Source organism: Bidens hawaiensis, unplaced genomic scaffold, assembly GCF_021521415.1.
Source record: "Bidens hawaiensis isolate Kalapana, Puna unplaced genomic scaffold, B.hawaiensis_p1.1 tig00018048_1, whole genome shotgun sequence".
NCBI classification, from domain to species: Eukaryota; Viridiplantae; Streptophyta; class Magnoliopsida; order Asterales; family Asteraceae; genus Bidens; species Bidens hawaiensis.
Genome location: NW_027492727.1, coordinates 182,209 through 197,642, shown reverse-complemented (window position 1 = coordinate 197,642; position 15,434 = coordinate 182,209). Strand labels below are relative to the sequence as shown.

Sequence of the window (15,434 nt, the reverse complement as noted above, 5' to 3'; positions counted from 1 at the left end):
ATTCAGATGCAAACATCTAATTCATTCAGACTATTTTGTTTCAAACAAAAAACACGTCTGAATGGTTAAAATTATATCTGAATTATTATAAACCAAACAGCCTCTTAGTAAGTAAAATTCTAATCATCATCCAAATAGTTTAGTAAGATTAAAAATCACCAAACAAGAACCACTCATAACTTGATAAACACATGACTCCACTCCACTTTTATCTTTTATATTTGATAATATAATATCTTGTCTCTCATCTAAAAAGTATACACATCTTTGTCCACTTCCCATTATTAGACAATGACAATTTTGCTACAAAACTTTCAAGTAAACGACAATGTAACAAGATTGAAGATGGTGAGAACCAATATGAACCATATTTTCATACTTTCATCTCACACCACAGTATTATTATGACTATTATCTATATATATATATTTATCTTATCACTCATTTATGATTTATCCCAAAATAAACACCCAATTTCCCATCATATAATCCATCCACTCCTATTTCAGTGGCTCACACTCTTCATGTTATAATATATTCCCACGTCAGCACACTTCATCTTATTATTATTATTACTACTATTATTATTACATTGCAACACACACACATTCATTTCCAGTTGCTCACCTAGGGTTTGAGTTCGGAACGCTAATTCATCAATCGGACTGAACTTATTGCTTCAATTAGGTACTGCTGATCTTAAACTGATGATCGTAACACTTTGATTATGTAATCGTTATGAGTTGCCGTTGCTTATATTGCTTCAATTGAATTCAGATGCGTTGATTTTGTCGTGTAGTGTAACGACTCTGTGTTTTTAGCTTCGTGAATACGATCGGTTTACGAACGGCAAGCGGTTGGATCAAATACAAATTAAATTAACGCGCTAGCTGTGCGAATCGAGTAGTGTAATTATATATATAAGTAGTGTTAAGTAATTACATCGTAGTGTAGTTACACTACACTATAATTAGTTAATTACACTATGTTGTATATATAATCACACTACTTGATTCACACAGCTAGCACGTTAATTTAACTTGTATTTGATCCAAACGCTTGCCGTTCGTAAACCGATCGTATTCACGAAGCTAAAAACACAGAGCCGTTACACTACACGGCAAAATCAATTACACTACACTATAATTACACTATGTTGTATATATAATTACACTACTTGATTCACATAGCTAGCACGTTAATTTAACTTGTATTTGATCCAAACGCTTGCTGCAAATTACCTCCGCCAGTTTTGTATGTTGTTATTGTTTTATAATCTATGCTTTGATTTGGTTATTCTGTTATTAAAATTGTAAGTTGAATATTAGGTTGACTTGAGAAGTCAAAGTGTGTGTAGCTGAGTATATTAAAAGTCAAAGTTGAGAACTATGATGTATTTCTATGTAACGTGTATACTTCAGGAGTGAATCTATTGCTTCAATTAGGTACTGCTGATCTTAAATTGATGATCGTGTTACTCTGATTGTGTAATTGTTATGAGTTGTCGTCGTATATACTGCTTGATTGATTCAAATTTGATTAAATATGGTTTCTGATGCGTGAATTTTGTCGTTTAGTGTAACGATTCTGTGATTTAGCTTCGTGGACACGATCGGTGCAGGAAACTGTTGTTGTGTTGTTTAGAGGTTGAATTAAGGCAAATTGTGATCAAATTTGAGCTAATTGAGTATTGATCATCGATTTGTTGTAACAGTGAAACACACTTCGTGTTTTGAAGTCACACTTAGTAGTTTTTAGAAACGAGCAGTGTCGTAGAACTCGCTAGGTGCTAGTAGAGCGGAAATTAATAGGAATTAATCGGATTGGAATTTATATGTAATTGTTTAAAGTTATACACACAAGTTTTCAAAATTTTATATATTATTTTTCAAGCTTATTAATCGGATTGGATTAATATGAATTTTACTGATTTTGGCCAATTTTGACTGTTTTGGACCAGATATCGGTAGCATAGCGATTAATCAATGATTAATCGGTGACTAATTGTGATTTTTACAACACACTGCTATTTTATGAAATTGAAAGTTGAAAATTAGACTGACTGACTGAATGAAAAGTCAAGGTGTATCTATCTAAGTATACTAAAAGTCAAAGTTGAGAACTATGATGTATTTCTATGTAACGTGGATACTTCTGGATTCGTGTTGGACACTTGTCAGTCGAGTATTATTCGGTATGCCATAAATTGGTTGATGATGAAATATGTGTGCATATGTAACTTCTAACATACGTGCACCAACTGATTTTTTAAACAATTTCAGACTAACAACTGGTTTATAATCACTAGTGATTTAACCAAGAATCATGTCGCGCAAGGCATTGGACTATGATCAGATTAATGAAAATGTGAAGAAAGCCCAGTATGCTGTAAGAGGTGAGCTGTATCTTTGTGCTTCTGAGCTTCAAAAGGAAGGCAAGAAGGTTAGTTAGTTAGTTATTAGTTTTATTTATTTAGCTTAAGTATTTGTCTGCGCGTTAGTTATTGACAATCATTTGTTGGCCCTTTAGTTGCACAATAATAGTTGCAAGAAACAAGAAAACAAAATCAAACACAAAGCATTTTCTTGGCTCAGCAATTTGCCTATAAAAATTACTATTTACTAGGCAACTGATGGGAAGAAGGTATTTACTTTTAAATCAACCCAAATACAACTTTTGGGGCTTTTATGCGGTATATGGAGTATATGTTATTGTTTAATATGTGATAAAGCAAGTTATTATACCAGTTAAACTTTTAGGGGCCTTTATATAATTTGTTGATGATGTTTACTTCAATTTGTATTTTTATATTTTGTGGGCCTCATACTCTCATTCAGTCCTCACATTAAGTGAAATGGGCCCCGCAATTATCTTCTTTCTCCTCACATCATGTAATATAAGGACTATTTCAACTATAAACTTCTAAAAGTTTATAGTTTCATGTATATTCTTCTAAATATTATAATATTAGTTTTACCCTTTAAAACACTAAGAATATCACATATTACTCATTCTACAGTAAATAACACAGTTACTAATAATCTATTTTTACTGGTAACAAAGAGAATATCAAGAGGACCCACAACAGTAATGTTTTCCTATTTGTTTATTCATGATAAAATGTTCATTTACTATGACACAGGAAAATATGACATTTTTAGTGTTTTAACTTTTAGAAAGATATATAAATATAATAAAAATGTTAGAATGTTTAATGTTCTACCTGAAATGTCGATAAAACCATGTTTTTAATAGCTCACTGTTTTTAACCATTCCTTTACAGATTATCTTCACCAATGTGGGCAATCCTCATGCTTTGGGACAAAAACCTCTAACATTCCCTCGTCAGGTTTGTGCTAATAAAATTTTCTGGTAGATTCTTATATTACGAATTAAAAAAATATTTTTTGACGCAAATTTCATATATCTAATAAATCAAAAATATACATTGTTGCAGGTGGTTGCTCTTTGCCAGGCTCCATTTCTTCTTGATGATCCAAATGTCGGGCTCATATTCCCAGCTGATGCAATTGCAAAAGCAAAACTGTACCTTTCTTACACATCAGGGGGTCTAGGTATTTTTTAAACACACCTTTTAATAACTTCTAAATTTTTATGTTTCTTAAAACCTTTTGTATTAGAAAATTATTAATAAACGATGTCTTATTGATTCGTTAGGTGCTTATAGTGATTCCCGAGGTCTTCCTGGAATAAGGAAAGAAGTTGCTGAATTCATTGGCAGGCGTGATGGATATCCAAGGTCATAAACATATAATCTAAAAACACTTTGTACCTTTTATAGTTTTTTTTTTTAAATTATGAATTCGTGTTTTGCACCAAAACTAACATTCTTTTTTGTAATTGGTGACAGTGATCCAGAACTCATATATCTCACTGATGGTGCTAGTAAAGGAGTGATGCAGATCTTGCAAACAGTTATTCGTGGTCAAGGTGATGGGGTATGTAGTTTCATGTCCAAAAATGCTATCTTTTGCTAAAAAAATAAGAATTATTTTAATATGTAAATTACCACATGGAGGCCTGGGTTCGAACACCGGCTCAACCCTTTTCTAGTAGCTTTTGCTATGAGTGGGATTTTATTGGGTACGTTTGTTTATGTAAATAACCACATAATTGTTATTAGCAATCACAACTTACAATGTATTTACAATGAATAAAAATCTTATATCCTCCTTTCTTGACTACACAATTTAAAAAAATATGTTCGGATTATATGAAACTCGTTAGGTAGCTAAACTTGATGAGTTTGAGAAAAAACTCAAAAGAGTTATCAATAAAGAAAAAACATATGGTTGTAGTTGATTTTTTTCAATTAGAAGTCTAAAGTCTAAACAGGTAAACATAAAACATAAGGAAGTGTAAATACTGCGTAGAAAGTTAAGATAATACGGGAGAATGTGTCTTCTCATGTCTATTCTATTTTGTTTATCTTCATATCATATTCATTAACTAAAAAGAGTCATAATTAGGTATATTTGCTTAACTTTGCATATATGCTTTTACATAGCTCCATTTTTCATGTTTCAAAATTGTTCTTTTGTCCTTTTTTTTAGATTCTGGTTCCAGTCCCTCAGTATCCACTATACTCAGCTGCAATCTCTCTGTTTGGTGGTTCACTTGTACCATATTTCCTTGAAGAAACTGCTAATTGGGGTCTAGATATCAACAATCTACGCCAATCAGTTGCAGAAGCGCGCTTTAAAGGAATAACTGTAAGTTCTCATATATTACCCAACTTATCATTTCATTTTGTGGGTCACATCTTTTATCCTCGTATTACATCTGCCTTTAGAGATTAGAATGTGTTTTTGATTTTTGAAGTTTATAATTAATAGTTAGTTTATCATGATTAGGTAAGGGCAATGGTTATTATAAACCCTGGAAACCCAACTGGACAATGTCTTAGCATCGATAATCTGAAGGAAATACTGAGATTTTGTTACCAAGAGAATTTGGTCTTGCTTGGAGATGAAGTTTATCAGCAAAACGTTTATCAGGATGAACGCCCTTTTATCAGTTCCAGAAAGGTAATTATTATTAATTCATGCTAGTTTTTGATATTCGGATTTTTTTTAATCTTGATATATGTTGCACTTTAAAGGTGTTGCTGGACATGGGCGGACCAATTAGCAAAGAACTCCAGCTTGTTTCCTTCCACACCGTGTCAAAAGGTTTCTTAGGTGAATGCGGACAACGTGGTGGTTACTTTGAGATGACAAACATCCCTCCGGAGGTTTAGTTCTTAATTAAAATATTTATTTTCTTTTATTTTCAAAATTTTAAAATACTGATTAGCATAAGACATATAGACAATATGAGTATCTTACTGAATGTTTAATCTGATGTTACAGTCGGTTGATGAGATATACAAAGTTGCATCGATTTCACTCAGTCCCAATGTTCCCGGGCAGATATTTGTAAGTTGGAACTTTAATAATATAATTGATAAGTTTTAATATTATTCCTAAATTAATCATTTTTAAACTTATAATAGATGGGATGCATGGTTAGCCCTCCACAACCTGGTGATATCTCATATGCCCAGTATATTAGAGAGAGGTATGAACTGATCATTTATATTTTGATCTATATAATCACTTATTTGTCATCCTTAAGGGTATATTAGTTATTTCGTAGTTAAATAATACTCTGGATACAACATTATAGTGTCAATATCAAAGAGTATGTTAGAGATTTAGTTGTCTTAAAGTTTCCAACAATTACTTTTATACCCCATTGGTGTTACTTTGGTTTAGAATTAATCTATTTTGTCGTTGTTTAGTCATTTTTTTGGTAAATTAATGCAGCACGGGCATCCTTGAATCGTTAAGGAAGAGAGCTCACATGATGACAGATGGATTCAACAGTTGCAAAAATATTGTTTGTAATTTCACAGAAGGTAAGCCATTTTTTTAAATAACTACCCATCTTATCTTTCTACGGTTGCAAACGAGCCGAGCCACTCGAGATTGGATCAATAAAGAGCTCGAAACGAGTTGGGCCTCAAATAAAACTCTTTTAGTTATCGAGCCCGAGATTGAGCCTTGGGTATCTTTATGTAATAACTCTTTTGGGCTCCTACGTATTAAGTTCACACTGCATAGAGCTTTGGCTCGTTTAAGGTACTGCATACGAGCTCGAGCCGAGCTTAGGCTCGTTTGAGGTTTTTCTCAACATATAAAATAATAAAAAATGTATATGGATGAATTAATAAACAAGAAGCCGAGCCGAGCTGATATCGAGCTTGAAAAAACGACTCAGGAGCCGAGCTCAAGCTTTAGAAAAAGAGCTTGAAACGAGCTGAGATCGAGCTTGAAAACACGACTCAGGAGCCGAGCTCAAGCTTTAGAAAAAGAGCTTGAAACGAGCTGAGCTCGAACCGAGCTGAGATTGAGCTTGAAAAAACGACTCAGGAGCCGAGCTCAAGCTTTAGAAAAAGAGCTTGAAACAAGCTGAGCTCTAGCTCTCGTAAATCAAAACGAGCCTAGTCGAGTTCGGGCCCGACTCGGCTCGTTTTCACCCCTATAATTTTCTTAATCCGTCTTTTTTAAAATTTTAATTTTTTTTGGTTATGTGAAATTGTGAATTAGGTGCTATGTATTCATTTCCACAAGTTAAACTACCTCCAAAAGCAATCGAAGCTGCAAAACAAGCCGGAAAGGTTCCCGATGTTTTCTACTGCCTGAAGCTCCTAGAAGCCACCGGCATTTCAACCGTCCCCGGTTCAGGGTTTGGTCAAAAGGAAGGGTAAGTCACTTTTCTAATCGTTGACTTTATTCCTACACGTTACAAAATGGGCGGGTCGGGTTGTTTTGTCACATAAACATCTGCCTGCTTTTAATATATGATTATAAAAAACTATGCTGTAATAATAATAATATATATTTTTTTTTTAACAAAGTTTTTTTTTCTTTTTTTTTTTCTGGTAATTTTTATTAACATAATAATAATAATGATAATAATAATAATATATATATTTTTTTTAATTAGGGTTTTCCATTTGAGGACAACTATCTTGCCAGCTGAGGAGGACATGCCTGCAATTATGGATAGTTTCAAGAAATTCAATGATGCATTCATGGATCAATATGAAGGCTATTCAGGGTACTCGAGGATGTAAGTTGTGTTTTATCGGTATATTATATATATGCGTGTATAGCTCACCCGAACTTGTTATCGGCTACTTGTTATTATTGTTATTCAACTTTCAACTTTTCGTATTATCTGTTGATGTGTACTCACTCATGTTAATTCACATCCTTAATTAACCAAGTTCTGGTTTCTTTATCGCGCATTAATCGCCTTTTTTATGGCATACTTGGTTTGTTTTATGAGATTTGGCATATATTATTTTGGTAGTTATACACTTATACCGGTATACTCGATACCTGGCTCATTAAAAACTAGTGTTTATATCGGAAAGTGGGTTTCAATGATGTCTTGGCTCGTTAAATATACTTTTTGAAATGGGGTAAATTATTTTTGGTAATTTAGTCGTAATCTATCTCATTAACAGGGGTGGAGACGAGCCGAGCTCGACCTCGACCAGACTCGGCTTGTTTTGACTTACAAGAGCTAGAGCATGAGCTCTGCTTATTTCGAGCTCATTTTATAAAGCTTGAGCTTGCCTTGTGAGTCGTTTTTTCAAGCTCGATCTCAGCTTAGGCTCGGCTTGTTTAGTAACATTTTTATCATCTTTATATATTATGAGAAAAATCTTTACGCGCCTTAGCTCGGCTTGAGCTCGTGTTCAGGACCTTAAACGAGCCAATTAAGCTTGGCTAAAGCTCTGTTGTGTTGTGTGAAGTTAGTACATAGAAGTTGAAAAAAAGTTTAAAACTTTAAAATATATCAGGCTCGCTAAAGCTCAATGAGCCTAAACAATCTTCTCATACAAGGCTTGAGCTTTGGATTGATAACCACATGTGCTTTATTTGAGGCTCGGGTTTAAAAAGGCTTGGCTTTTCTTGAGCCTTTTATCGATATGATCTCGAGTAGATCATGAGCGGCTCGACTCATTTGCACCCGTACGTATTAGAAAGAAATGACACGTAAGCAAGAAACTGGTCATCGGATGACTTATATAATTTTTTATCAAGACTTAAATACTTTTTTCCACCGGACGATTTGTAGAGGCGGATAAGGGTCCTTACTCCGTCCCACACAATGTATTAGTGTATTACTATCTGCCCTACCAGAGAACATCTACTAAATAGAAAACTAAAGAGGTATTAAACTACAAACAGAGTACATCAACTACAAATTAGATATGATAAACTATATGTGGTTAGGTAAAACTTCACTTTTTAAGCTCTAGTTTATTGTGTGTGTATATATACTCTAATTGGTTTTATATCTATATGTTGAATAGCTATTAGCTTTCCAAAGTACTTCAAAATTTGTCCTTTTTATGGCATTCTTTGAATATTATGATGTGTTATATGGTATTGTGAAGGCTAATTCCAAAAATGGGTTGCGGCGTAGCTTGTTGCCCGCTTACCTGTCACTTCATTGTAAATCGTTTGGATGTTTTTAACATAATTAAAAAGAAGAAAATTAGATGAACCAAGTATGAAAATTCCACAAAAAGAACATAAAAAGGGTAAAAGCTTTAAAATAAACATTGAACTTCAACTCTCACCAGATAAACTTTTATTTTACCTTTCCGTACATGAATGCTACCACATGAAGATGTTTGTATGAAACCATTAGTGTGATGTGACGTGTCAATTTGGAATTAAAATGTCTTCGTGATACAAGATGTTCCTACAGTTGTTGAGAGACTTACAAATATTTCAGTAATCGCCAATGATTTATATAAAAAACTTTTAAAAATGAAAACAAAAGGGAATTCTTGAGGGTGAACAAAAAAAACTTGTTAAAGAAAATAATCCCTAAATATGAAATCGATCTTTTATGATTCATGTTGCTTTTATGTATTATGAAAACGGTGAAAACACTATTAGCTAATTTAGATTTACATTGAAATAGCAAACATACAAGATGAACACCGCATTCGACATAGACGTCCCATAACTTCATCTAGAAACCATCCGAAAACCACACTATTTACACATGTCGAAAAGGTTTATGAAACAAGCTATTTTTTCTTAATAACAAAGACTTGAACTCTTAGGATCACTCTTTTTCTCTCAAAGAGCATATCACGGTGACAACCCATGATTCATTCTTAAGCAAATTGTTTTATATGAGACTCAAACTTATAAACTCATATAAAGTTATAAAAATATCATTAGACTTAGATTGTTTCGTTATAAAACAAAAATGTATAATTATTAAAGTAAAAGCATTATCAAGGGTTTAGGAATATTACGTCATGCTAATAAAAGTCAAATATTAATATTCTAACTAGACAATAATATAGCATAAACTTATGATAACGACATTACTATTTACTAATATTCTTTTTCTTAAAACAGTATAATATATTCTTTTGATTAATAAAAATATTAAATTAAACAATTAAGGGAAAATTCGCGGAAGGTCTCTTTTACGTAACGAGATTCTATTTATGTCCCTGTAAATCAAGAGTATTAAAAATTAAAAACATCACTTCCAAGCATGTCGTTAGCGACATATTTTCAAGAAGAATCAACAGGCCTGTTTGTATGACCAATAAGTGAGCACCATGTGTTATCAATAATTAAATGGACTGCCTGTTTTTTCAACAAAACTCACATGAATGACTTGTTTGTTCAACAAACTCGTCAGGACAACCTGTTTTGTTTACCAAACTTTTCCGTGACAACCTGTTTGAGGCAAGCTAACGTTATTTAATTAGATAACGAGGATGACTACAAGACATGTTTGGAACTCTTGATTCGTGAGCCGTGTTGCGAAAATCCTAACTAGACGCCGATTAATCTTCGATTAATTGTTAGTCCCCACTTCACTGATTAACTATAGGCTAATAGGTCCTGGTCAAATACGGCCAAAATCAAGATTAATTGGGCTTAATCGGCTTTTCCTGTTGCGGTTCTAGTCAAAATATGTGGTTTCTTGCGAGATTCCAGCCAAAATCAGTGTTTTTCAGCAGTGTTGTAAAAATCGCTAGTCGCTAGTCGGACAGTGGGGTAGGGACTAACAGTCGCTAGCCGGGCGGTGGGATATCGACTAACGATTAATCGGATCCGACTTTAATGTGTGTTTTTCAATTTTATACACACACACACACATATTTATATGTAATTTTCAGTTTTATACATAAACAAACATATTTTAGCCGGAAATTGACTGGAATCTCGCGGGAAACCGCTCGTTTTTATGGAATCTCGCCGGACTGCGCTGATTTTGTTCGAAATCTCGCCGGAAACCGATGATTTTGGCCGGATTTGACCGTTAACCGATTAATTGACCGACTAGCCCAAAATTAATTAGTGAAGTGAGGACTAGCGGTTAATCAACGATTAATCAGTGCATAGTCAAGATTTTTGCAAACACTGGTTTTCAGTGAAATTCAAGCCAATTTGTGATTAAAATGTGTTTGTGTATGTATAAAACTAAAAATTACATATAAAAATATGTACGCATATATATAAAACTAAAACTTATTCATTAAAATACGATTCAATTAATCCACAGACTAGTCACTAGTTTTTCATCTCATCGCCTGATTATCGACTATATATCACACGTTTTAAGAATTTTCCCAAACATTTAAACCCCACCTTCGTCCCTCTCCTCACCCACTTATTATTATTATTATTATTATAACCGTCAACTCATTCTCCCAGCTACCCCAGCCTTACGCCACCACAAATTAGGGTTCCGCCACGTCCACCAACCATGGCCACCGATCGCACGTGGCCTCACCGGTCGGAAACCTCTCACTTCTCCACCATTCCATTCCCAATCCAAACTCCATCTCCAAAACCTTCAAATTCCACTCGTAACCGTCAATTCCAAACACCGTCACCGATGACGTCATCATCCTCACATCGTTCGAACAACCGCCACCACGGCGCGCTGACGTCATCGTCGTCACGTCGTACGGACGCCTCTCACTACCGAGACTTCGCGGCTCTACCGAACGACGTGCTGACGAAGATAGCTGCGAACTTCAGCTTACCGAATTTGCAAACGGCGTCGTTAGTGTGTAAGGCGTGGAGAGATGGATTAAGGCCGTTGCGTGAGGCGATGTTGTTTTTAAGATGGGGGAAGAGGTTTAAGCATGGGCGTGGTGGAGTGAAGGTGAGTTTGGACAAGGCGTTGGACTCGTTTCTCAAAGGCGCGGCGCGTGGATCGACCCTCGCGATGGTGGATGCTGGTAGTGGTTTGTTCAGCTGAATTGAATTGAGTTATTTGAATTTTTTGATATTTTGAAGCTGGATTCGAATTCAAATCGAATTAGATTAGGTTTGGATTCAAATTAGAAATATGATTAGAATCATTAGAAGCCTGTTTCATATATATATATATGTGCGCGTATGTGTGTGTGTGCGTGCGCGTGTGCTTACATCTTCACTTCATATATTTGTATTTGATTCGAAAATCTGTTTAGTAAATTGAGTTTCGAGTTTTTTGAGTCTGTATACTGAAAACTGCTAGATGCAGGGCTGGTGTATTGGGAGATGGGAAAGAAAGAGGAAGGTGTGGCTTTGTATAGGAGAGCTGCTGAGCTTGGGGATCCTGCTGGACAGTGCAATTTGGGGATTTCATATCTTCAAGGTAATGATAACGAGGCTTGTGTATTTTTAAGTTGACTTCTATCTATTAATTTCACACCACACAACCATCTCAAGCCGAGCTTTGGCTCATTTAAAGTTTGTTTCTTAAAATTGAAAAAATAGTTATAAATGTATTTAAAATAGTTAATGAATAATAAACGAGCTGAGCTCATGTTTGAAAATAGGACTCACGACCTCGAGCTTTAGTAAAAAAGCTTGAAATGAGCTGAGCGCCTGAGCTCTGTAAGTCTAAACGAGCTGTACTAAGCTGGAGCTTGGGCTCAATAACTAAACGAGATTTATTTGAGGCTCAAGCTTGGCTCGATCTCAATAAGGCTCAACTCGAGGTTTATCGATCTGATCTCGAGTAGCTCGCGAGCAGTTTGCACCCGTAGCAAAATTGTTTGCCTGTCTATTCCATTTGGTTTAAATGTCTTTGAAAGTTGGTTTTTATTATCCTTGGTTCATGGTTTGATTGCTATATAGTTGGTTGTTTGGAGTTACAGTTTTTTTTTTCTTTTTTTTTGAGGGGTGGGGGGGTTGTGAATTAGAACCACCGTGTATGCAATTAGGTTAGTTGTATTAAATTTCATGAAATATCATCAGTATTATATGGGTTTTTTAATGGCTGTTTGTGGATAACCATGCAAATAGATAAATTATTACACACACACACACAACTAATAACACAAACATTAAGGTGCTTAATAGGCTTTGCTCATGAGTTGGTTGTTATATTCTTGTGTATTATGGATTACTCTTTTGGCAATCATAAGAAGTAAGGGGTTTTAAATTCACATGTATATGCAATTAGATTAGCTGCACTGTAATTTTTGCTATCTTGAAGCTACTACTTGGGTTTTCTAGTTGTTGTGCTTGTGGATAACCAAGTGTAATGATTAATGATCACACACGCAACAAATAATAGCATATGAGTGTTCATGTGCGTATTCTGCTTTGTGCATGCCTTCATGATTTGATTGCTATATTCTTCTGTATTAGGGATTAGGGTCTGGGAAATCATAAGAAATACGGGGGTTTTAGTAACAGTGCATAAATGGACCTGGATTTCTGCTATCCCATAATTATCACTTGGTTTAATAGTAGTTGAGCTAGTGGGTAACCAACAAAAATATAATTGATCACACACGCACGCACAACAATACCACAAGTCTTTGTGTTTGTTCTATTATTTTCAAATAATTATATTTTTTTATTCTATCGAAGGGTATATTAGACTTATAAATTTTGACATGTTTTATTTCAACAATTACAGCTGAACCGCCAAACGTGAAGGAGGCAGTTAAATGGTTATATCAAGCTTCTGTTGCTGGCTATGTTCGTGGACAGTACCAGCTTGCCCTTTGTTTGCATAGGGGTATCAGAACAGACCAGAATCTGTCAGAAGCGGTAAGCTGTTAATTACTAATACTTTATTTATAGTCGATGTCTTTGTGGGTACAGAAATTTAATTCCCCTGGCGTGAAACTAAATAATTAATAATTTCTAGAAGGATGTTGAACTTACATAGTTTCGTATCTTTTTAACAGGCGAAATGGTATTTACGAGCTGCAGGGGGTGGATATGTGCGTGCTATGTATAATGTATCATTATGTTACTCTTTAGGCAAGGGTTTTATGCAAAACCATAGACAATCAAGAAAATGGATGAAGCTTGCTGCTGATCATGGACATAATAAAGCTCAGTTTGAGCATGGACTCACCCTATTTTCGGCAATTACTACTATAAGTAATACTTCAATATTTTATATTACTTTGGAAAAAAGTCAGCATTTGCCTTTCTAAAGTACTATATACATTCTCCTACTTTTTATCACCAAAATATCAATGACATTTGACAATTCTTTAAACGCAAAACTCATAAAATTTAACAGACTTTTGTCTGATTTATGTTCTAGGTAGGGGTGTTAACGAGCCAAGCCAAGCACGAGCTTGGCTCGTGAGTCGTTTAAGCTTGGGCTTGGATCTTTATTATTTGTTAGTTGATTTATATACGTTTTTAATTATTTTTATATATTTTGAGAGAAATCTTAAACGAGCCCAAGCCCGAGTCAAGCTTGTGTAATCCCTTAAAACAAGCCAAAGTTCGGCTCGAGCTCGGCTGTGCAGTGTGAAGCTAATACATTAAAATCCAAAAGACGTAAAACTTAAAAATACACAAGTCTCGTTAAGGCTTGACAGGCCTAAACGAGCTTCCCATGCAAAGCTCGAGCCTGGGCTCGATAACTGAACAAGCTTTATTTAAGGCCTGGACTCGGCTCGAACTCGAAAAAGCTCGCCTTTTTTCATGCTTTTATCGATTCAATCTCGAGTGGCTTGCTAGCAGCTCGTTTTACAGTTCTGACTGTTTTGTGTTTTGAAACTGTGTTTTTACAAGGCTAATAATGAGACTGTTGTACTTGATTAACAGGAAGGGCAGATGATGAAAGCTGTAGTGTACTTGGAACTGGCGGGTCGTGGTGGTGAGACGGGGGCAGTTCATGTGAAGAATGTTATACTTCAACAACTCTCACCATCTTCTCGAGAACGTGCTCTCACTCTCGCCGACAACTGGAGCGCTCTTCCGTCATCCCGTTGATCGACATTGTCCGTATGCTTGGAGAAACTATCTTATATACAAAAACCATACCTTTTACATTAAAATGTATCTTTGTGTTGTTAAACTTCATCAACAAGAGAACAGATGAGAGCAGTTGAATGGTGTTTTAAGATCTACGCAAGTAGATGATGCGGCCACTACGATCAAGGTTTGTTCTTTCTGTTTTTATGTTGCGTTTTTATGATACGCGAGTCTGTATATTGTATTACTGTGTTAACTTTTATCCTTTTCGTCTATAAGTTTTATCCTTTTCGTTTTTATGATACGCGAGCCACTTACAACCTATGGTCGTCGTCTTAAATATACAGCCGCATCCAGTAACCATATCTAGAGGTGTGCGATATGTTCTAGAAAAGCAAAACCAAGAACCGAACCATATTGGGTGGGTCAAATTGTCTTTTCGAGTTGGGTCTGGCTCGGGTTGGTCCATGACTAAATACAATTTTTTTATGCTAAGATGTTTTATCAATATCTTATATAAAAACCTATGAAGTTTCAACTTTTTGCCAGAACAAATCAAATCGAAATCTCCCCCCCCCTAAAACACCAAAAAAAAAAAAAAGTTTACGGGAATCAAATCGAATTATTACTCGGATTAGTCTTATGCCGGGTATCTGGGTTGCCAGGCCTGACCCATGAAAAGGATAACATATTGACATGAATTTTGAACATATATCTCTGTTAAGTTGGACCAGCCTCTTTCGGATTCACCGTTTATATACCTTGGAATTGCGTACTAGAGATGTTCAACGAAACCGGTGGTGGACCCGAACAGGTTCCTACCCGTTTTTTGTAGGAACCGGATCCTATCTGATTCAACCCGATGATCCGTGACCGGTTCTTGCATTTCTGAGTGGGGGCGGGTAGGAACCGGAACCGAACCGGAACCGGTTCTGGCACCGAACCATCCGGAACCGGTTCCTAACCGGTTCTAGCCGTTGGAAATCGTTTTTTTGGCCGTTTTTTGACCGTTGGGGTCAAAAATAGCCGTTTTTTGGCTCCCCCAAGCACCCCACTACTAGTATAAATAGGTATTTGGTGTCATGGGTTCATCACAACACTCAAAACGCAAACCCGAACGCAAAAAAATACAAAAAAACGCTATTA

At 35.4% G+C, this 15,434-nt stretch overlaps 2 protein-coding genes across 3 annotated transcripts; both read left to right on the top strand.

Annotated features, from left to right (window-relative positions):
* Positions 1–1,420: 1,420 nt before the first annotated feature.
* LOC143555351 (glutamate--glyoxylate aminotransferase 2-like) lies at positions 1,421–7,306 on the top strand. Of its 2 annotated transcripts, XM_077044917.1 has the most exons (14): positions 1,421–1,445; positions 2,309–2,442; positions 3,284–3,349; positions 3,458–3,575; positions 3,679–3,760; positions 3,872–3,959; positions 4,575–4,733; positions 4,875–5,048; positions 5,123–5,254; positions 5,373–5,438; positions 5,516–5,580; positions 5,829–5,920; positions 6,612–6,768; positions 7,012–7,306. In XM_077044917.1, exons 2-14 carry the CDS (start codon positions 2,326–2,328, stop codon positions 7,139–7,141), a joined length of 1,446 nt encoding a protein of 481 aa, XP_076901032.1. In that variant the 5' UTR covers positions 1,421–1,445; positions 2,309–2,325; the 3' UTR covers positions 7,142–7,306. The 2 variants fall into 2 exon arrangements, with proteins under 2 accessions (XP_076901032.1, XP_076901031.1); XM_077044916.1 differs by lacking the exon at positions 1,421–1,445 and having other exon boundaries at positions 2,289–2,442.
* Positions 7,307–10,758: 3,452 nt separating this feature from the next.
* Positions 10,759–14,483, top strand: LOC143555350 (F-box protein At1g70590-like). The gene is made up of 5 exons (XM_077044914.1): positions 10,759–11,308; positions 11,596–11,709; positions 12,985–13,118; positions 13,259–13,441; positions 14,139–14,483. The coding sequence occupies exons 1-5, from the start codon at positions 10,828–10,830 to the stop codon at positions 14,304–14,306; spliced, it is 1,080 nt and encodes a 359-aa protein (XP_076901029.1). The 5' UTR covers positions 10,759–10,827; the 3' UTR covers positions 14,307–14,483.
* Positions 14,484–15,434: the final 951 nt, after the last annotated feature.